This window comes from Elephantulus edwardii, unplaced genomic scaffold, assembly GCF_000299155.1.
Source record: "Elephantulus edwardii isolate Elephantulus edwardi_28Jun2011 unplaced genomic scaffold, EleEdw1.0 scaffold00176, whole genome shotgun sequence".
Taxonomy (NCBI): Eukaryota; Metazoa; Chordata; class Mammalia; order Macroscelidea; family Macroscelididae; genus Elephantulus; species Elephantulus edwardii.
This window is the reverse complement of record NW_006399926.1, coordinates 1,571,326-1,593,679: the sequence shown is the minus strand read 5'-3', so window position 1 is coordinate 1,593,679 and position 22,354 is coordinate 1,571,326. Positions and strand designations below refer to the sequence as shown.

The 22,354-nt window shown below is 47.4% G+C and overlaps 1 protein-coding gene across 1 annotated transcript in view; it reads left to right on the top strand.

Annotated features, from left to right (window-relative positions):
- The first annotated feature begins 9,559 nt into the window (after positions 1–9,559).
- The window catches only part of SEMA4A (sema domain, immunoglobulin domain (Ig), transmembrane domain (TM) and short cytoplasmic domain, (semaphorin) 4A), a 20,907-nt gene continuing 8,112 nt past the window's right edge, over positions 9,560–22,354 (top strand). Inside the window, exons 1-10 of the mRNA XM_006895911.1 lie at positions 9,560–9,713; positions 13,527–13,694; positions 15,422–15,582; positions 16,243–16,305; positions 16,566–16,664; positions 16,903–17,008; positions 17,838–17,951; positions 18,196–18,320; positions 18,497–18,669; positions 19,748–19,898. Of these exons, the coding sequence (XP_006895973.1) occupies positions 13,556–13,694; positions 15,422–15,582; positions 16,243–16,305; positions 16,566–16,664; positions 16,903–17,008; positions 17,838–17,951; positions 18,196–18,320; positions 18,497–18,669; positions 19,748–19,898 (1,131 nt within the window). The 5' untranslated portion in view covers positions 9,560–9,713; positions 13,527–13,555. The remainder of the gene's footprint in view (positions 9,714–13,526; positions 13,695–15,421; positions 15,583–16,242; positions 16,306–16,565; positions 16,665–16,902; positions 17,009–17,837; positions 17,952–18,195; positions 18,321–18,496; positions 18,670–19,747; positions 19,899–22,354) is intronic.

The following is a 22,354-nucleotide window of genomic DNA, read 5'->3' as shown; positions in this document are numbered from 1 at the left end:
CCACCAAGAGCAAGGAAGTGAACAGCCATTGGGTGATCCTGCCCAAGACTACTGACTCCATTCTGAAGAAAGTTCCAGATGTTGGCTGGTTGCTCCATGTCTGAAGATGACCCCAGCTACCCTTGGCCACACCATCCAGCAGGCTGCTCCAGGCCAAAATACCTTGTGACTATCCTCCAGAGTTTAAAGACCAGCTCAAGAATACATTTTAAGCATTTGATTAATGGCCACAGATCAGATGAGTTATGGGATGATATAAAAGATATCCATGAAGAAAGCAAAAGGTCATTATAAAAACAGAGGAGAAAGAAAAGACCAAAATGGATATCAGAAGAGACTCTGAAAATTGCACCAGAGCATCGGGAAGTCAAAACAAAGGGAAAAGATGCTGAAGTAAGAGAGCCGAACAGAAAATTTCAAAGGGCAACTCAAGAAGACAAAGCAAAGTATTATAATGGAATATGCAAAGAGCTGGAACTAAAGAATAAAAAGAGAAGAAATTGTTTAGCAACTGAAAAACAACTTCAAGCCTTGAGCTGAAGTACTGAAAGATACATTGGGCAAAATCTTGAATGATCAAAGGAAGATTGAAGGAAAAGCCGGAGTCACTGTACCAAAAATAATTTTAACACAAATATTTCAGAAAGTAGCATATGATCAAGGGCCAATAGTGATGAGGGAAGAAGTCCAAGCTGCATTGAAGAAATTGGCAAAAAATAAGGCAACAAAAATCAATGGAATACCAATTGAAATGTTTCAACTAACAGATGAAACCCTGCTTGTGTTCAGTAGTCTATGCCAGGAAATTGGGAAGCCAGTTGCCTGGCCAATTGACTGGAAGAAATCTGTATTTGTTCCCAATCTCAAGAAAGGTGATCCAATAGGATGTGGAAATTAGGCCCCTCCTCCATATTTCCTCTCAAGGAGGGAGGTCCATCCCTTTGAGAACACAGCTTTCTAATAAACCTGTCTTTTCTTTTTACCTTCAAAGGAAAAAAAAGAATGTGAAAATTATTAAACAATATAATTAGTATCACATATAAGCAAAATATTATTGAAGATCATCCCAAAATTACTAGAACAGTACACTGACAGAGAACTCCCAGAACTTCAAGCTAGATTTAGAAGAGGTGTGGCACCAGCGATATCATTGCTGATGTCAGATGGATACTGGTTGCAAGCTAGTAGAATACCGGAAGAATGTCTATTTGTGCTTTATTGATTATGCAAAGGCATTTGACTGTTTGGATCATAACAAACTATGGCTAGCATTGAGGAGAATGGGAATGTGAAAACTCTGAATTGTGCTTAAACAAACATGACCAAGAAGCCGTTGTTTGAACAGAACAAAGGAATACTGCATAGTTTAACATCAAGAAAGTCATGTGTCCCCATCAACAAACGAATGGATAGAGAAGCTGTGGTATATTTACACAATGGAATACTACGCTGTATTGAAAAACAAGGAACTCATGCACTATTATTCAAAATGGGTGAGCCTGGAGGACATTACGCTGAGTGAAATATCTCAGTTGCAAAAGGACAAATATTGCATGGTGATACTGCTATAAAATGGGACTGATATCACAGTTGGGGTAAGACTGAGAAAAACTGGATAAATTGTGTATACTGCACTGAAACAGATGAGGGAGAGAATAATTTAAAAGCGATGTATGATAGGGTATTATGGTTATCACAAGAGTCCACAATTGAGGTTGCATAGTGGAATGTACTTGGGGCGGTGGGAGGGGTGTGGGGGGATTTTGTACCAGGGAGAGAGTGTTTATTTTACTTTTCAAAGAGAGGAGTGAACTGGGGTGAGGGGGAGGGCTGGGCGGGGAGAGAAGTGCAGCAAGGAATGAATGGAAATCCAAAATCTCTGTAAGTGTTCATGACAATTATTAAAAATAAATAAATAAAAAAAGAGAAAGTCATGTGTCAGGGCTGTATCTTCTCTCCATACTTTTATAGTTTGTATGCTGAACAAATCATTTAATAAGCTGCACTTTCCTCAAGAAGGATGTGGTATCAGGATCAGAGGAAGACTCAGAAACAACCATGTTTATGCAGATGACCTAACCTTGCCCACTGAAAGAGGACTTGAAACATTTCTGCAGAAGGTCAAGGACTGTAGCCTTCAATATAGGTTACATCTCAACATCAAGAAGACAAAAATCCTCACCCCTGGGCCAATAGGCAACATCATAATAGATGGAGAAAGGATTTAAGTTGTCATTGATGTACTCTTGCTTGAATCCACAATCAACACCTTTGGTACCAGTGGTCAAGAAATCAAAAGCTGTGTTGAGTTGGGGAAAATCTGCTGTCAAGGATCTTTCCAAGATGCCAAGGAGAAATAAAGTTAAAGACTAATGTGCAAGGGAGCTCTGGTGACCTAGTGGCAAGAAGCTGTGCTGCAGTCCTGAAGACACGCGGTTTGAACCCACCAGATGCTCCACTGGAGAAGGAGGGGTAATCTCCTCCTGTTCCAGTCGGATCTGATTAGGTGGTACACAAGAAAAAAAAAAAGACTAAGGTGCACTAGATTCAGACCATGATCTTTTCTGTTACTTGCTATACATCTGAAAGTTAGACAACAACTAAGGACAGCAGAAGAATTGACGCCTTTGAGTTACTGTGTTGGAGAAGAGTACTAAATATTCCATGAACTGCCAAGAGAACAAACAAGTACGTTTTGGAGAAAGTATGACCTGGGTGCTGCTTGGAGGAGAGGATGGTGAAGCTTCATCTCACAGATTTTGGGCATGTTGCAAGGAGGGACCAGCTTTGTAAACAGACATCATGCTTGGAAAGGGAAGGGTCAGTGACTGAAAGGAAGATCCTCAGGGAGGTGGACTGACATGGTGACTGTAACAGTGGGCTCAAGCACAGCAGAGATGAGGAGGATGGTACAGGATCGGGCAAGGTTCAGATGTATTGTTCATAGGTTCAACTCTTGTTAGGTTGAAGGCACCTAATAAAAACCCTATAAGTTGGAACCGACCCATAGCTGACCCTCTGGCAGGTTTTCAGAGGCAGTTAATTGCATGGGAGGAGGTTGCCTATCCCTTCTCCCGCAGAGCAGCTGGTGGATTTGAACTGTGTGCCTTCAGGATTGCAGTGCTGCTTCTTGCCACTAGACTACCAGAGCTCCCTATAAATGTATAGCCGCTCAGACAATTCACTCAGGTGAAATAGTTTTAAGGAACACCTGAGACCTTCTGTCAACCTGCTTACAAAAAGATGAAAACAATTTGCACTTTCATCATTAAAAGTAAAGAGGCTGAGACCCAGGAAGGGGAGAAATTAACCCAGTCACCCAGCTTAGTAATGGTGGAACCTCCTGATTTCCAGAGAAAGCCCAGCAGGGACTCAGAAAACTGAGGAGAAATCCAGGGGGGCTTTGTGGAAGAAGAGGTTCTTTGGGATGGGCATGGACCATGCAAACAGCTTGCCTGGATTGCTAACTAAACGTTAGTGACCCCAAACCACCCAGAAGCGCTAAGAAAGGAGATCTACTTGTTACAACTATGGTGCAGTTCTACTCTGCCACACACGGGGTCGCCTCCTTACCTAGTGCCAGCCAGGGAGTCTGAAGTACATTCTGTGGGCACTAGGGAGCCAGAGATAACTTTGAGCAGGAGAGTGACAAGAGGACTGACAGTTTCTGTTAGTTCTCCATTTCTTTGTCTGCTGCCTTTTGGTTTCCATTCCTTTGTCCCTTTCCTTCTCTGTGTATCTCTCTCAGCCGTCTCAGTTTTTCCACGGCCAGAAGAACCAGCTAAGTCACTATTCTTTTCATGGCACAATGCTGATACCTATTAGGAAGTTGGGGAGGAAGAGAATGAGCTGGAAGTTGGTAATGAAATGAAGTTCCTCAGTTTCCTCGGAGCCTTGCTGCCCTTATGCAGCTGCGGAAACTAGATTTGGAGAGACATCTGGAAAGGTAAGGTGCCTCTCTCCCCAGCCGCGAGTCAGGGGCCTTGACCCTGAGACTGCCTTCCCTCCCCCTCTGGGCCCTCACACTCCTGGGGCTGATTCGGTGATTTCGCGTGCCTAGTACCAGCCAGTGCCAGCTGGCAGCTCTCACTGGGGACTGAGGTGGCACGAATATGGGGGAGGGGAAGGAAGTGGGCAGTGTCCCAAAGAGAATAGGGACCTGGATCTCAGGAGGTAGTAGTCAGAAGCTGGTAGCTAGCATGGAAGTCCCATGTGACAAGGGAAAGGCTAGAGAGAGAAGCCCGGGGTTCCCAGGGGAATAAGTGAGGTGAAAGGTCCCCACCCCGGCTCCACTGCCCCTGGCAATCCTACCCCCTCCCTAATCAGCCCAGTTTCCTCTATACCTACCGCCTTAAGCTGCTCCTGGCTAATCTGTCTTGGTCCCTTTAAGAGCTGCCTGGGAACTGGGGCATTGGAGGGGGCTGGCAGGGTCCCCACCCCTCCCACAGCCATGCCCGCCCCTGCTCCGCCCCTGCCTATTACAGACACTGCTGGAAGCCCTGGACGCCTGGGTTAGGGTCTTCACGGCTGGGCTGGGGGTAAGGCTTGAAAGTTGTGGGGAAGGGGGACTGGTCCCTGGGGGTGGGATGGGGGCATGATGTTGAACTCATGGGGCTGTGAACATGGAGTATCTGTGTGCTAATTTCAGTGGCTAGTCAGAGGGTGGTCCTCTGGCTTGGTGCCAGAGGACAGGCAGTTCTGGGATCTTCTTGAGGCTTGGGTCCTAGGGGGAAATGCCTAGGTCTCCTCCACCCGTATCTCATTCTCCCCAGAGACTTTCATTTGCCTAATTCTTTCACTTACTCCTTAGCCTTCTCCTAAACAAAGAACCCTGATATCCAAGTTTCCCACAGTGGGGAAACTGAGGCTGGGAAATGAAGTCGTGTGCACTACAGCAGGAGCAATGAGATTTGTTTTGAGAAGGCTCTTCCTGCCCCTTGTCCATCCCGGGGAACTGAAACAGGCGTTTGGGTATCCAGCTCACCCGGCAAACTCCTCATTGCAGCCCTGGCCACCATGCAGGACAGAGTCCTACTTCCTCATCAGGATACTTGTGCTCCTTCCTAGAAGTTTTGACTTCAATATTATGAGGCCAAGACCTCCCCTGGACCCCCAAAACATGGCTGGGGAACTCAGTATGAAATGGAGGCAGGGGAGACCTGAAATTTCTTTTGATTTAATTCGCTCGGGTTATTTCAGAACTGCAGCCCTTGCAAGGCTGCCAGGCCCAATTCCCCTGCAAGAGAAGGCAATGGCAGTTTGGGACCCAAGGGTATTATTCCCTGAAATCTTTCTGCTTTCCAGTCTTCTTCTTCTTTCCTGTCATAGTACTAACTCAGTTTTCTCCAGTCTCTGAACAGACAGGCACCCCGTGGGTCCCCCCCCCCGTGGGTCCCCCCCCCCTCCGCTGCCACGCTGCCACCCGCCTTAGGTGCTGAGGGGCATCGAGGGTCAGGAAGTGGTGGAGGTGTGACAGAAACTCTTCTCAGGGTCTGCTTCTGCTTTTAGCACATATAGTGCCCTCTTCGCCCCGCCCCAAACGGAAATGCTTACCCATCACCCCAACTAGACCCAGAGGGAACAAAACTTGGTTGAGCCCTTCATGAAATCTACTCAGGTCACTCACTCACTTGGTTTTCCCTTTAAATTCTTTTCTATCTGAGAAGCTAGAATGCTCCCAGATTGGCTCACTCTCATTGCCATCAAGTTGGAGCCAACTCTACGCTGACCTCCCATTGAGTTTCCAAAGCAAGGACTAGAGCTCTGGTAGCCTGATGGGTAAAGAGTTGGCTGCTGACCCGAAGGCAGGCAGTTAGAATCCACCAGCTGCTCCTTCTGTGCAATTTACTGCATTTGAAAAACCTGTTGAGGGTAGCTATGGGTCATTTTCAACTCAACACATAACAACAGCAACCACAAACAGCAAAGGGGGAGGCCAGCGCTGATGAATTTGAACCACAGGAGAGGTATGGCCCTCGAGTGTGTAGTGCAACACGTGCTTACACACTAGGTCATCAGACCTCCCTCCAGATTCGCTAAGAAGCTGTCATTTTACCAAATGGATCAGAGAGGGCAAGTGTTGTCCAGGATCACACAGCGCACTTCCTTCAGGCAGGGTGGAACCCAGAAGTCTTAATTCCTAGTTTTCCTGTAAACTGAGAGAGGATAGCCTGGAAGAAGCCTTTCACCTTCTCATTTTACTAAAGAAAAAGCTGAGGCAGGAGAGAGCTCAGGCAAATAGTTGGAGAGAATTAGAACTGAGAGAGAACTTAAGACCCAGCTCCAGTAGCCTCCACCCCTACCTGCCTTTGTTCCCTCTCCAGTGGGGTAGCACTCAGCTCAGTCTTACAGTGTTGTCTCTATGGGCTGCAGGGAGTGCAAACAGCTTCAGGTGACACTGTCCAGAGGGGGTCACCTAAAATAACAGTCAATGACATTTTTATGCAGTGTGACAGCAAGAATTTATTATATTTTGTAAAAATATCCCTATATATGCGTACAAATGCAATAAAGCAAACATTGAATCATAATAAAGCAATATGTGTAAAAATTAGATTGCTAAGTGGCTATTAAATGTATGATAGATTATGAAAATGTTTGAAATAATATGAGACTTATTAAAATGGAATATAGATATATGAGTGGCACCAATAGATTTGCTTGGCACAGGGTGCCACAATCCTTCAATTTATTAAAACAAATTCTAAACACCTATGAAGAGCAGTAATAGGAAGTATACTAAAAGGAGGTATGCCTGTAGTTATTTATAACAAACCACTTCTTGGAAGCCCAGCTTGCGTGTATCAATAAAGCTGCACGGCTAAAACCCTATGCTGATTGACTTTTTAAATCTTCTGGTGTACTAAGGGAGCACATTAGAACCTTCTCAAAGAGCTCTGGTGGTCTAGTGTATAAGGAGTTGTGCTGCCAACCCAAAAGCACGCGGTTCAAATCTCCTAGCTGCTCTGAGGAAGAAAGCTGGGCCATCTCCTCTTGTGCAATTTGCAGCCTCTGACAAGCCCCTAGAGGATCGGCTATGGGTCGGTTCTAACTCAACGGTGCACGATAACTACCAACAAAAATGTGCTTCACATGGTGGTGTCTCCATGCGTTACAAGCTTGTGCAGTTGCTTCAGGCTAGTGGTTTTATTTGTTGTTGTTGTTGTTGTGTACCTTTGAATCGGTTCTGACAGGTACAGGAGGAGATTGTCCCTCCTTCTCCAGCAGAGCATTTCGTGGATTCGAACCATATACCTTTGGGATTGAAGTGCAGCTTCTTTGCCATGAAGCCACCAGAGCTGCCTCATGCTAGTGTTTGTATAGTTGCTGATTTTTGCAAAATGTTCTGGTGCTGTAGCTGCAATATTGTGGCAATTAGTATTTTTGAAAAGCAAAGAAGGCTTCTCTTTAGTTACTAATAGTGTAGCTCACTATAGATTTTACCATACAGTTTTGTTAATATTCACATGATCTAATAAATACTCTGTTTAAGGAATTTACAACTATATTTATCACTTATTATTATTCTATTATTAAAATGAATAAACATGCTAAATATCATGTATGATCTGCTATGAAAGAAAGTCCATGAGGGAGGGAGGTGATAAAAGATACCTAACTAGCTAAACAAACAAAAAGAGTTACCTCACTGGGTGATGCCAATCCCAGTGATGTCATTGGTCTTATTTCTATCACCATCTAGATCTTCAGAAAGTCTTTTCTGAAGTTTATTTTCCATTTCTCTTGTTACGCCACAAATGTTTCTTTCCTCAAAGGTTTCACAAGGTGGTAGCAAAAGCAAGCATATAGTGGTTAAGGCTGGGTATCATTTTGGTGGTGCCATGATTCTCAGTTGTCAATTATGATGTAGTGATCATCCACGATCAGACTGATAGGATATGATGTAATTACATTTAGGATGAGGTCTGCTATGAGTAGCCAATCAGTTGAAAGGGTATTTCCTTAGGAATTTGGCCTCTATCCAATAAATTTGGATGTTCTGGCAAAGCTCTTTAACTTTTTGAACAGTATCCTGCATTTGGCTTGCTATCATCTTACCTCTAGTCTTTGGGTTTGAGCCAGCAACATGCCTTGTTACTGGGATCTCTCAGCCTGTGAGTGAGTCTGTGTCCTGCTAATCTTAAGTTCTTTAGCTCTGAAGCTACATGAGTCAGAAGTCTCTAGCATCACTTTCTCCTATGGACTCTCAAATGAGCTGCTTCCTCAATAGATAAGGTTTTTAAGAGCTCATTACTTCAGTTCTTTTTACTAATCTCTCTTAATTTGGAAGCTCTGCTGAAACCTCTACACCACGAGTGAGCCTGCTAGTATTGAAAATATTGGTGGAATAGCTTCCCACACCACAGCAATACAAAACCCACCACAGTATAACATACTGACTGATTAGTGATGGAGACGAGTGGCTGAGCAGTGAAGAAATCAAGTGGCACACTGCGTTGGACAAATTTGCTGCCAGGGACCTCTTAAAAGTGCAGGTGAGCAAGAGTGTCACTTTAAAGACTAAGGTGTGCCTGACCTAAGTAATAATATTCTCAGTTGCTTCATATGCATGTGAAAGTTGGACAATGAGTAAGAACGACTAAGGAAGAATTGATGCCTTTGGATTGTGGTAGTGGGGAAGAATAACAAATATATTATTACCTGCCAAAAATAATGAACAAACCTGTCTTGGAAGATGGGTAGCCAGGTGCTCCTTAGCAGCAAAGAGGGTGAGATTTTGTCTCACACACTTTGGGCATGTTATTGGAAGAAGCCAGCCAGTCAGTCCCTAGAGAAGCACATCATGGTTGGAAAAGTAGAGAGTCAGCAAGGAGGAGAGGAAGACCTTTAAAGACGGAAGAAGTGACATGCTGACTGAAACAATGGACTTAAGCACAACAGAGCCTGTGAAAATGGTGCAGATTTCATTTTCTTGTACACAGGATCATCATGAATAGTAACTGGCTCTACACCTGACAGCAACACATCAATTTACTGGTTTTGCTTCTCCACAAAACCTATTCTAAGGCAGACGGTGTATGAAGGAGCTACCTTTTGGGTAAGATGGGAAGAAAAGCCAGAACTTGAATTTAGCAGTGGACTCCTTCCCATGGAAGTCAGGGTAATATTAATAGAAGAAGAGTTCTTGACAGAGACCCTATTCCTTGGCTTATTTGCTCAGATGTTTGTGTATTTATTTGCAGCCTCATTGATAAGCTCAATTTGCATGTGGCCAGGCAAGAATCCAGGTGTGACTCCTCTATACAGAGTCTTCCAGGGAAGGAGAAATCCAGAGAAACTGACCATAAAGGAGAACTGGTCCCAGTTGTACCCTAGAATGCACCTGGGAGCTCTCCGCAGGGTAGTGCCTGCCTGAAGAGGGAGAAGGAGCTGAGCAGGAATGGGGAGGGGGGAACTAGTGTCTCCCTTCAACACCTCCCACCACATCTGGAGCGCTGCCTTCTCCACACAAGTGGATGCAGGAGCCGCAGAAGGTGGGGCACAGGGGGACACCGGTAGGAGGAGGAAGAATATGGGGAGATTCTAGTCCCTCCCACTTAGAGATGCGGTCGCCATGGTGACTGAGGACCAGTGAGACGGGATGGGGATGGGAATGGGGGGTGGGGGTGTGGCAGGGACCGAGGCACCGGGATACAGAACGCCTGGCATTCCAGGGGGAGGGAAACCCAAGCAGCGGCATCCCCAAGCTCCAGGTAAGGGAGCGGAGAGAGAGGGCTGACAGACATTTCTCACAGGAGGGGGCGGGCCATTGTCTGGCGCTGGCTCTGCCCTGAGGAGGGGGCAGACCGAGGGGGTCGGGCCATTGTGTGCAACACTCAGTTAAGCCTTCCAGCCCTCAGTCAGACTGAGGAAAGGACCTGAGAGGCTCTGGGTAAGGGGTTAGTGGGGATTGGGTTGGATGGGTGGCAAGAATGCTGGGAGGTTGAGGGGGTGGGAAAAGGCAGGAGGATACTGATGGAGTGGAGGCTTGGGGGCATGCCTAGTGCCTTACACACAGTAGGGCACTCAGTAAACAGAAGTTGATATGACTTGCTTACCATCATAGAAGAGGGCAGAGGAGGGATATAGCAGGTGGGGCTAAAGAAGGGGAGCAGGAAGCAGATGTTCCTCAGATCTTTGCTCTTCTAAATGCTGTCCTGAGGCTGAGAGAGGGCTGGACCCGCAGGTTTGCCGGTAGAGCCAGGACTGGCTCCCCAGAAGCCCCCCTCTAGAGCAACGTCCATGCTCCAAGGGTGGGAAGAGGCTGAGCCTCTGGGGTTGAAGCTGAGAGGTGGCTTGGGGGAGGGTTGGGAGCAACATCTCGTTGTCCCTCCCACCTCCACCCCCATGTCTGGATCTCCTCTTAGGCTATAAAGCCTGGCTGGAAGGGGCTCCTGTTTGATGTGGTCTAGGGACTGTGGGGGAGGAGTCCTCAGGAGATCTGGACCCTGGCAGGGGAGAATGAGCTCAGCTTTGTAGTCGTGGAGGAGTCTCTAGGTTGGCTTCTAAGATGAGGAGAGAAAGAGACAGGGGAAGCCCCAGACTGAGCCACTAACCCCTCTCCCTGCCACCCCGTCTGACCTGCTGCCTGACTCCAACATAGTCAAGTCACTTCCCTTCCTGGCCTTGGTTTCCTCATTTGTCCAATGGAGGGGTGGGGGTGGGGGGGTGAAACCCTGCCAGCTTCCTTGAAGCTGTGGGCAAGACATAATTTACAGGGCTCAGTACAAAGTGCAAATACAGGGCTCCTTGTTTGAAAAATGACTAAGACTTTCAAGGAAGCAATAGCATAGCATTAGACAAAACAGAGGTCCGTGAACATGGGGCCCTGTGTGACTGAACACATCTCCCATCCATGAGCTGATCCTCATGTTGGCTGTGGATTCTGCCAACAGCTGCAGCAAGAGAGATGCCAGTGAGACTGTGGGTCTGACTCAACTGGGGTTGAGAGAGACACCCTACCGGCTCTTTTGTGGAACTTGACCCCGGGGGTTCTTATGGGGGGAAGGATGATCTCCAATGAGGTTTCTGTTCCCTTTGAGTCAGGACTTACACCCCAAAGATGCTGTTTCTCAATCCAGGGGAAATAGAGATTACCTTTACCCCTCCCCCCTTTAGCTCCTCCATCCAAGTGGCTCAGAGATGAATTTCCTGAACTGGAACAGGAAGTAGATGTCCTGTCTAAGAAGGGGTTATTTTAAATGAGGCAGATCTGAATTTGGTTTGATTTCTAGTTGTGTAATCCCCTGGAGCTTATCTTATTTTATCTGAGCTCCTTTTCTTATCTGTAAAATGGGATTATTGTCATACCTACCTTCTAAAATTGTTAAGATTTCCTGGGTCTGAGGGAAGGAAAAACTGGGACCAGGTTCTGGGCCTGAACCTTCTGCAGAGGTGGGGACAAGCGGGCAGGAGAAGTGGTGTTCAGAGTGCCCCCCCTTCCCAACAAGCTGCCTCCTGGTGACCCAGATAAGACTATCTGTTCTACAAGAGAGGCCCAAGGGCTGGATTGGAGAGACCTGGTAAACAGGAATTACCCCTAGTTCTGAGGGCTCAGAAGACTGGATGTCTTGGTCCTTGGCTTCCCAAGGAGAGGGACTCTCACAGAGGGACATTATCTACAGCCTGCACCTGGAGGACTCTGGGGACGCCTGATGCAAGTTTGGACAGAAACAGCTGTGAGGAAAGAGTGGGTCTGAGGCCAGGCCCCAGGGAAATTGAGGGATCATGGGAACAGAGGGAGATGGGAGGAAGGCTGAGGAGGAATTCTTTGGGAGAGGCTGGCCCATGCCATCACTGTTGAAGGTTGGAGCTGTAGCAGGAGGGATGGAGGTTACATGGCAGGAAGCGCTTCCTGACCATGAGGAACATGCATTTAAGAAGGAGGTGGGTTATTTATTAGAGTCCATTAGCCGTGGGATGTCTGTGGTCTTTAACCTACAGTCAGCTGATCAGGACTGAGTGGGCAGGAAACGACCCACTTTATAAGGCATGGAGCCCTTGGCGCTGGATGCCTCATTAACCCTGCATTATGAGGCTCCCCTCCACCACCTCCAGCCATCAGGGAGGGGCAAACAGCTACTATTGGGGGTTGAGTGTTTCTGAAGCATACACCAGAAGTCTGAGCTCTGATGGGAAATTTCCTGGGCCTCCCCACTGACCTGATGCTCCAACAGTGATGGAAATTAGACTGCAGGAGGGACTTTCTTAGTGAAGCTGTGGATGCATGAAGACCTGATGCAATTCTATTTTACAAAGGCCATGATCCTGCCAGAAGTGGGAGGATTAAAGATTAGACCACTGCAGGGACTTCCCAGTAGTAGGTAGAAGTGACAGACCCTACCTTGTGGGTAAGTGAAAGAGGAATAAGAAAGATGGGAAATCTTGAGCAAGAGGAGAAACCACCTCTGGGCTGGTTAGACTGGATGTGATGTGAGAGAGAGACCAGGGAAATTAATGAAATGACCTACAATGGCCTTTAAACTTTCTGGATGGATGGAGGTGAGGAGGAGGAAAAAAGAAAGAGGTGTGTCTCCTAAAGTGGTGGAGCCTCTCTTCTGCCCTCCCAACTTCCGCCCAAGCCAGGAATCTGTCACAACTCGAGAGGTGGAAATTCTGGTTTCCCTGGCCGGGAGATCAGTGCTGCCTTTAGACTATGGGCACCTGGAGTGCCCCACTGCGGGCCCAGCCTGGCTGAGCCTCCCATCCTCTGCCCACCGGGGCCTAGCTGCCCCTCTCTCCTCTTGGATGGCATCCCTCCAGAGAATCTGGACACCTGGGTTCTACACTGTGGCTGGTTCAAGGGTATGTGAGGTGGTCATCTTAGAGCTGGTGGCTATGGGGTAGAATTACACAGAGGTTCAGGGAAAATAGACATCAGGAGTACAGAGCCAAGTGAGAGAAGGGGCAGCAGCAGAGACTGGGAGCTAGCTGCTCTCAGCTCAGGGCTACTTCGGGCAAATGCTGAGAGCTAGGGCTCAGGGTGGACCTTCATCACGTCCTTGGAAGACCTACGTGTCAGCTGGGCTGGGGGAGCGGGCTGGCCACGTAGATTCAGACCAGCTTTTACCTGCCTGGGTCATCAGAAGGCAGGGGTGAGCATGGGGCACAGGGTGCTGAGTGATCTGAAAGTAGCAGGAATGTGTGTTTTGGGAGCAGAAGTATGCTTCCTAGAACTCCCCTCCCTGGGGTTCCAATAGTTTTTAGGTTCTGGGCGAAAGGAGGGGAGAAGACAAAGCTTATACAGTAAGAAAGGCTTCCCTAAAGGAAGAAGAGCAGGATGATGGGTGAAAGGAAATCAGAAGAGGCAGGAAATTGAACAGCTGGGGAGAGAGGTACTGGACTATGCCCTGTGGGGGGTGATGGAAGTGAGACTCTCTGAGGGCCCAGTCAGAGAGGGAACCATGTCCTCACTTAAGACACCCCCTCCAGTTACACTTCTGCTACCTAAGGCTCTCTGATTGGTCCTCAGAGGGATGTGGTAAGGCCTGTTTGCCCTAACAGAGCCTGGGCGCCTGTTTCCCCAGAGCTGGCTGGTGACTGCCCCTGACTAAGCATGGCCCTCCCAGCCCTGGGCCTGGACCCCTGGAGCCTCCTGGGCCTTTTCCTCTTCCAGCTACTGCTGCTGCTGTTGCCACCAACAACTGCAGAGGCTAGTGGGCAGGGGCCCGTGCCCAGAGTCAGATACTACGCAGGTGAGTGTCTGGGGTTGGGGAAGTGCGGTGGGGATGGCAGCTCCAGCTCAGAGCTGGGGGACAGGAGAAGAAAGAGAGAGGAGAGGAGAGAGAGGTAGAAGGAGGAGAAAAATTGGGAGAAAAGTTAGAAGAGAGAAACCCAAAGACATGGAGAGGTATGCCAGGGGAGAAACAGGGCCTCTGAGAAAGAGACCTCCAGAAACAGAAACGCAGATGGAAAAGAGCAGATGATGAAACTCACTTGGGTCAAATATGGACAAAAGGGAAGAAGGGGGCCTGGGGCTAGGATTTAGAGGCACAGCGCCTTCCCATTGTCCAAAGCTGGTGAAATTTCTCTTTAAATGTCATGCTCATCCGCTGGGCATCTCAAACCCCTAACTACTCTTCTATCCCTGGGTGTCCCAAAGCCAAAACTCATTCAGGTCAGTCCCAAGCGGATGCTGGGAGGCTCCACCACCTGAGACATGTGGCACAGACTCCCTCATCAGGGTGACCCAGCTGGAGAGGGGTCCAGGTACAACTGTAGGTACAACTTAGTTGGTGTCTCTGGAGACCTCTAGGCTGTGGGGTTGTTGCAGAAGTTTCCAAGAAGGACACACACAAACCTATGAAAGTTGCCGGGGCAGAGTTTCCAGGCCTGGGAGTCTAACTGTGTCTTCAGCATCTTTCTTAGGCAACCTGGGAAAAGAAATGCATGGTGCCCATTGGTGGGAAAGCCTGGGATACCCACATGGGCCAGATTCCACTTTTTCCCTCAAGGTGCTCACATTCCAAGTGGAGAGGCCCACTGTCCTCTCCAGGGCGACCATTGCAGTAACTGGAGGGTCTGTGCAGGTTTTGAGGAGACCTGGGCGCATCCAGTAGATGCCCCTCTCTGAGGCTGGTGCTCCCAGTACCATGCTACCCACTATTCCCCAATGCTTCCTCTTCAGCACAAGATGCCCTGTGCCCCAAAAGGTAACAATTAGCTAGTCAGTAACTAGTGCAAAGTGCTAATGAGAGGGTTTTACAAGCTCCTTCCCCCCTCGCTGATGTGCTAGAGGGACAGGAATAGACACAAACCAGCGCCGCCGCCACCGCTGCCGTGGCTGTCATGTCAAGATCACGAAGATGGCCAAGTAGCCAAGCCACTCACCTCACCCACCCAGGCGACAGCCACACATGGCCTTAGAGACAAGAGGGGAAAAGATTCCTTTCTAGCCAGCCTAAGTGATTCAAGTGGTGGAAATTACCTACCATAGAGGAGGCAGGAAGTGGGTAAAGGTGGTGGTGGGTAGAGGACCCCTAAACCTCACGACACTGACACACAGCCCTATCTATCTATATCTAGCTTTCCTGTCTGTGGCTGCCAACATCTTCCTGTCTGCTGCTCCCTTTGCTAGTGGGGACAAGATGTCCTCCCCCGCCACAACCCTCAGAGCATCCCCCATGCCCATTCTGCTTCCTGTCCTTTTGTCTGTCTCCTAGTGCTGGCTACCTTCCCCAGCCCCAGGCTGTCCTTTCTCTGTCTCTGGCTGCCTCTACTCTCCACTGTGGGCTCCACACACAAAGCTCCTGTGGCTGCCAGCAGGGCGGGTGGAGGGAGAGCTGCTGGTGGAGAAGAGCGGGTCCAGCTGCCAAGGCCTGAGGAGCAACTGCCAAGCCACCACTTTCCCCACAACTATATCAGGGATCAGCTGCCGGCCTCCTACTCCTCATCACTCACTCCTTCTCATCACTCGCAACAGGGGACGGACGCAGGGTACTTAGCCTCTTCCAGCAGAAGGACCTCCAGGATTTTGACATTCTTCTCCTGAGTGATGATGGGAACACCCTCTATGTGGGGGCTCGAGAGGCCATTCTGGCCTTGAATATCCAAGAGCCAGGGATCCCAAGGCTGCGAAACAGGGTGAGGAGGACAGTGATAAAGGACGTGGGGCTGGGCATGAGAAGGGGGCCAGATGCTGCCCTGGGCCTGGGCTGCTTCTGCATGAATTACTGTCCAATTTGAGATGCATATAACATAAAGAAGTAGGACATTTATTGGCATCAGAGTAACAGACTGAATCATATTCATTGTCAAAATGGCTGATACGGAAATCATTGACATAGGAAATAAACATTGACTCAAATTGTATCAATAATTTGGTATTCATCCACTGATAGAAATCACTGAAGCTTCTGTGGTATAGCCACTCTACTCATGGGCGCAGTACGAGGGAGAGGGGAAGAAAGGAAGCCTAGCAATTGCCAATCACCTCTATGGTTTGTACTTTTCAATGTATGGTCTGTGGATGAGCAGATCAAGGTTAGTTAATCAGTAAATGGATAAGCCTAGATTTAAACTTGGTCCTGTCTGAAACCAGAGGCCATGGTCTACCATAGAGCTATGTTCTAATGATGTCAGTATTCTTAGTATAAATGCCATGGTCACAAATCAGTGTAATTACAGCTTCTCAACATGTCACTGATACTGTACCTGGTGCTTTCACACCAAAGACAAGGTGGGAATGGGAAGCCAGATGTAGAGGCAAAGACCTTATCTCCTCTTCTTGACTTTCTGCTTCAGATACCCTGGCCAGCCAGTGAAAAGAAAAAGAATGAATGTGCCTTTAAGAGGAAGAGCAATGAGGTAAGTGGAGGTTGGGGTAGGAGAGCTCTACATGGGGAACCCTGGAGCCCAGACTATCATTGAGATGACTCCAGGTTGGGCCAATATTTAGGACTGCTTGCTTGCACGACTATCTGCCTTAGTTGTGTTCTATAAAGATGTGCAGTGATTGTTCCAATATTGCCAAACCCTTCTTTCCACTAGAAAATGAGGGGCAGACCCTACGGGCCCAAGCTTCTGGGGCAAGTACCAACTCACTTTGGCTCCTCTGTCTCCTTCAGACACAGTGTTATAACTTCATCCGTGTCCTGGTCTCTTTCAACACCACCCATCTCTACGCCTGTGGCACATTCGCCTTCAGTCCTGCCTGTACCTTCATTGTGAGTTATCTGGTACCCAACTCTCAGGTCTCCAAGCTCTGCTTCTTACATCTACCCTTAGCCCACATTCTGTAGTTCCAGAGAATTCCTGTCTGCCAGGCACAAGAGCCTCTTGTGCTTCCTGGCTCAAGACAAAATTTCCTTTATGTATGTCCCTTTCCTACCCCCGCCTCATGGCCCTGATTTCCCAGACATGAGACCCTGGCGTTCTGGCCCCCCAGCTTCTCCCCCCCTCTAGGAACTCAAAGATTCCAACCTGATGCCCATCTTGGAGGAGCATGTCATAGATGGGAAAGGCCAGAGCCCCTTTAACCCAGTTCACAAGCACACAGCTATCTTGGTGGGTAAGTGTCAGGTTCCATGGTCCAGTTCCACATCTGCCTTCCTGGGTCTCTCTGTAAGATATGGAAACTGATAGTTTCTTGAAAGGCAGGGGAAAGAAGAAGGGGAAGCCAGGAGCTTCAGAACATGAGATCAAAGGGAGAATTAGGCACTCCAATCACCAGCTCGTGCCAGAATTGCCAGAAAAAGGGTAGAGAGAGATGTATGGAGAGATAGAGGTCAAAATGTCCAGGAACGTCTTGAGCAGAGAAGGGAATAAGATCTCAGTCATTTGTTCAACACATACGCATCATGTGAGGACCTTTTCTGGTGCTCCAGGCATCATGCCAGCAGTTGTAGGGATTGCATAGAAGAAATCACATCTCTGTCCTCCCAACTATGAACCATTGCTGGTTTCCTATGCTGACTTCCTGGAGGAGGTGACTTCTGACTTTTGGGAGGGAACTTGAAGGATAGGAAGGTAAATGGGCAGGGAAAGGGTTCCAAAAAAGAGCAGGAACAACCTCAAGTGTGGAAGCAAAAAACACAGCTACCTTCCAGGAACAAATGAGTGATTCTATTTGGCAAGTAGTTCAGCTGAATGTGTGATTAGATAGCCAAAGAAAGGAGGGGTAAATGCTAATCACAGAAAGCCACACGGGCTGGCCATTCTCGGTAGGCAGAGGGACCCAAGAACCCTACAGTTCAGTTTGTAAGCGGGCATTGGGGTTTGGGAAAGTATGGGAAGAAAGAAGGGAACCAGAGACTCATGTGGATGCTTCTCCAGTCAGGCAGGTCTGAAGCCAGAAGGGGAGCCCTCTAGCCTGATAAGTCTCTCTTTATCTCACCCAGATGGGATGCTGTATTCAGGCACCATGAACAACTTCCTGGGCAGTGAGCCCATTCTGATCCGCACACTGGGCCACCCAGTCCTCAAGACTGACACCTTCCTCAGCTGGCTGCAGCGTAAGAACTTGACCCACACCTAGCACACGTTCAGACCCCCTTCCTGGAGCCCTGTTACTGTGAATTTCTATTAATGCATTCTGTTCTCTGCCAGCATGAAGCTTCCATCATACCTAAATAATTTCTAGCCATTCTCCGACCAGCTGTGGGAGTTGGCTTGCTGGTCCACCCTAGGGTTTTCACCAAGGGGAACCCAAGGCATCCAGGTGGTCAGTCTTTAAGTCCCTCTGCCCCGCCCCCGCAGCGGATGCCTCCTTCGTGGCGGCCATTCCTTCGACTCAGTTCGTCTACTTCTTCTTCGAGGAGACGGCCAGCGAATTTGACTTCTTCGAGAAGCTCCACACTTCGCGCGTGGCACGAGTCTGCAAGGTCTGCGCCCCCAGAACGAGAAATGGGGTTGTTGGTTGGGGAGCCAATCGGAAGGTGGCAGAGGCCGGACCGAGAGCTTAGAGCCCAATAGGGGCGGGGCGGCGGGGCCTTGGAGGGGGCGGGCCTAGGGCACGCGAGGGCAGCGCTGGCTTCCCTGACTCGGTAGTCTCCTGCAGAACGACGTGGGCGGAGAAAAGCTACTGCAGAAGAAATGGACCACCTTCCTGAAGGCCCAGCTGCTCTGTGCTCAGCCGGGGCAACTGCCTTTCAACATCATCCGTCATGCAGTCCTGTGGCCTGACAGTTCCTCCAAGGTTCCCCACGTCTTTGCAGTTTTCACCTCCCAGTGGTGAGCAGAGGGATGGGAACACGAGAGTTAGCCTGGGATCTGTAGCCAGCTCACATAACAGCTTGGGCTCCAGAAGCAAGGCACCAACTGGACGTGAGCTGAGCACTGCTTTGCTTTTTATATGGAAAAGCGTTTGTTTAATCGTTACAAATTTCCAAGAATTTCACTCATGCCCTTCATATACCGGGGGGGGGGGGGATTTAAAATCTCAGAGATTTGTGCTAATCTTTTTCTTGAGAGTTCCAAAAAGGGATGGGCAACAGCTTACAAAAGGTTACCATTAAAATAAAATAGAGCAAAATAAGAATAACTGAAGAATGAGAGGAGTCAGGGGTAGGGTCAATGCATTATAAATATTTATAAAATTGTTGTACAATCCCTGGATACTGGCTACAAATTTAGTTGTGAGCTTTTTTATAGTCAGGACACAGAAGGAAAGCACCATAAGCCTTACAGGATAAAAATGAAACAATTACTTGAAGGCTGCACACGTTAACTGCTTGTCTGAGGTCCTGTGTGTGGGCTCTGCCCCACATTGTATAGGTACCTTCTGAAGATCTTTCTGATACCAAAGGTGGAAGTGAAGTATGGGTACAAGACATATCCAGAACTGAAAACCTGATGGTGCCACAGTGAGGTGAAACAGAGTGAGAGGCAGATATTCTATCTACATGGATCACTGCTAAAGTAAAAATTGTCCATTTATCAGGGGTCTGTTTTCTAAGGACCAGGAGGGCTTCCTCTGGAGTCAGCCCATAGCTAGTTACACTGTCTCTTCCATGAGGGTAGCCCAGCTTAGGCAGGACAGGAAGGATTTACCCTAGAGCTAACTTCCAGTGAATTCTCTAAGAATTATCGTACTTTAGATCCTAAATATAAGCCTAGAGCCAAAGTCAGAGCCAAGAATTCTTCAACCCTTTAACTCCTCTATATAGCGGGGAGCAGGAGAAGCAGGTGTTCCAACTACAACATTCCTCCCCTTCTGTGGCTTATTATTGAGGATGGACCATGGCTGGAGAGGCAGCCTCTTGGTGTGGCAGAGTTGACCACAGTGTCCCTCCCCTCTGGTTGTCTCCAGGCAGATCGGTGGGACCAAGAGTTCTGCTGTCTGTGCCTTTTCTCTCATGGACATCGAGCGTGTCTTTGAGGGGAAATACAAGGAGCTGAACAAAGAGACTTCACACTGGACCACTTACATGGGCTCTGAGACCAACCCTCGGCCAGGCAGCGTGAGTACCATTCCTCTGATGCACACGTGCACTCACACATATCTAATACTAGTACTCCCCACCCTGCCAGTCACATTTGCTCAGATATACACCTGAACTAGCTTCCCACAGTCCACAAGTGTCCAGTCCATCCTACATAGAGAGTAGCTGTCAGGCCACCCCCAAACCCACTCGGTTAAATTGCATGTCTCTGAGGAAACAAGGAACAAGGGCTGTATAACAAGTAGTCGTGGGCATCTTGATCTGTTTCCTCTTTTAAAATCAGATTTTATACATACATAAAGAAACCAAATATTATTTCATTATCAAAAAAGAGCCTCACACCCTCTTCTTCCTCTCCTTTCCCTTCTCTAGAGACAATCACCTTACATTTTTTCAGTTGATTTATATTTATTTATTTATTTGCCACTTATTTCCTTATATCTAACTTATGTCTAAATAGTATGCTTTTATTGCTGATCCTTGATATTTCCGTTTTAGGCCATACATTGCATGTCCATTTTAGAAGGGGAGGATTTATTTGTCTTTTTCCTCTCCTACACCCCAGCCCCCACCGTTGTGCTAGATATTGGCTATCTGGCTTACAGCGACTAACAAGAGCTGATTTTGTGCCTCTCTTTATAAATTCAGTGTTCAGTGACATTAGTTGGTAGCTTGAAATTACCTAAGGTAAGGGCGTATTTACACACTAGAAATTCAGCAAACATGAATCAAAGCTTCCCTTGACCCAGAGAGCCAGCTTTCCAGCATACCACTGCAGCCTCCCTCAACCTCCCAATATAGTTTTATAATAATTTTGACTTTATGACTCTTAGAATTCATAGTCAAACCAGGTAGTAAATCATGATTCCTTTATCTTTTGTGTGGTTGTGTGTTGTTATATACGGTCAAGTCGGAACCAACTAATAGCTGACCCTCTACGGGGTTTTCAGAGGAGGAATCAAACAGGAGGAGATTGCCCATGCTCCTCCCACAGAGCTGCCAGTGGATTTGAATTAACAGGGCTATTCCTTACCATTAAGCCACCAGATCTCTCGTGTGTGTGTGTGTGTGTGTGTGTGTGTGTGTGTACATATATTCCTTTTTAAAATTGTATGTGTGTGTATATATATAAATACGTAATTTTTATCCTGCCTGGTGTTATTAATTACCTTGACTTTTTGGTTTGCTTTGTTTTCTAAACTCATATTACTAATTCCACCCCCTCCAAGTCTACCCCACCCCACTGCCATTGAGCTGATTGTGATTCATAGTGAGTTTGTATTACAGAGTCTCTATTACAGACTGCCTCATAGGGTTTCTAAGGCTGAAATCTTTTACAGAAGTACACTGTCACATATTTCTCTTGCAGAGTACCTGGGGGTTCAGACCTCTGGGTTAGCCACCAAGTATTTTAACCCCTGTACCACCAGGGATCCTATTCAACCTCCTACCCTTTCTCAGTTATCTGATTACCCTCTGAAGACAGCCTCACGAGGTGGCCTAACAAGTTAATTTTCCTAGATAGCCTTCAGTCTAGGCAAGAGCCTCTCCAAGGCAGTGTTACAGTCCTGGAATCTCCCATCTTGTCATATTGGGGATTCCCCACTTTGCCTCTCTCCTGGTGATGAAGCTTATGGTTTTTTTCCCATATGGCTTCTTTTTTTTTTTTTTTTAAAGTGTGTGTGTGTGTGTGTGTGTATGCATATGCATAGAATGAATATCTTCCATAGATGTCTAGAAAGGGACAGGGGAAATTTACATGGAAGATAAAATTTTTTAGAACCTTGAATATCTGAAAATGTCTTTATTCTGCTTTCATTTAACTGGTAGTTTAGCTCATCCTCCTTCTCCCACCCCATTGCTGTTAAGTCAGAACAAATTCATAGCAGGCCCTCCACTGCGTTTCTGAGGCTGTAAATTCCATAAGAAGGAATTGCCCATCTTTCACTGAGGAGCCACTGGTGGATTCTAATTTCCAGAGAGAGAGAGGGCCTTTGTGTTAATAGCACAACCCTTTACAGATTGTGCCACCAGAGCTCCCGGATAGTTAGCTAGATATATGGAATTCTAGGCTCAAAATAATGTCTCCTTTCTCTATTGTCTTGTCGCTTCCAGTTCTGCGATTGAGCAGTCCTAAGGTTTTCTGATTGCTCATTCTTTAAGGAAACCTCTTTGACTCACTGGAATCTGCTGGTGCCTTCCCATTCCCTACTTTATGAAAGTCTGTGATAGTGTGCTTTGGTGAGATGTTCTTTTTTTTTCTTTCTGGAATTCTAAGGGCCCCTTCAGTTTGGGAATTCATTTCCTTCAGTTTTAAGATACTTCCCTTCTATTTCCTTTTATTTCAACACATGTTTATTCAGGCCATACTCTTGGTGCATACTCTACAGCAATAAAAGAAAATAGACACTAGTTCTTTTTTTTTTTTTTGCTCTGATTTTTTCTTTATCATTTTAAGTTTTATTTTATTTTTT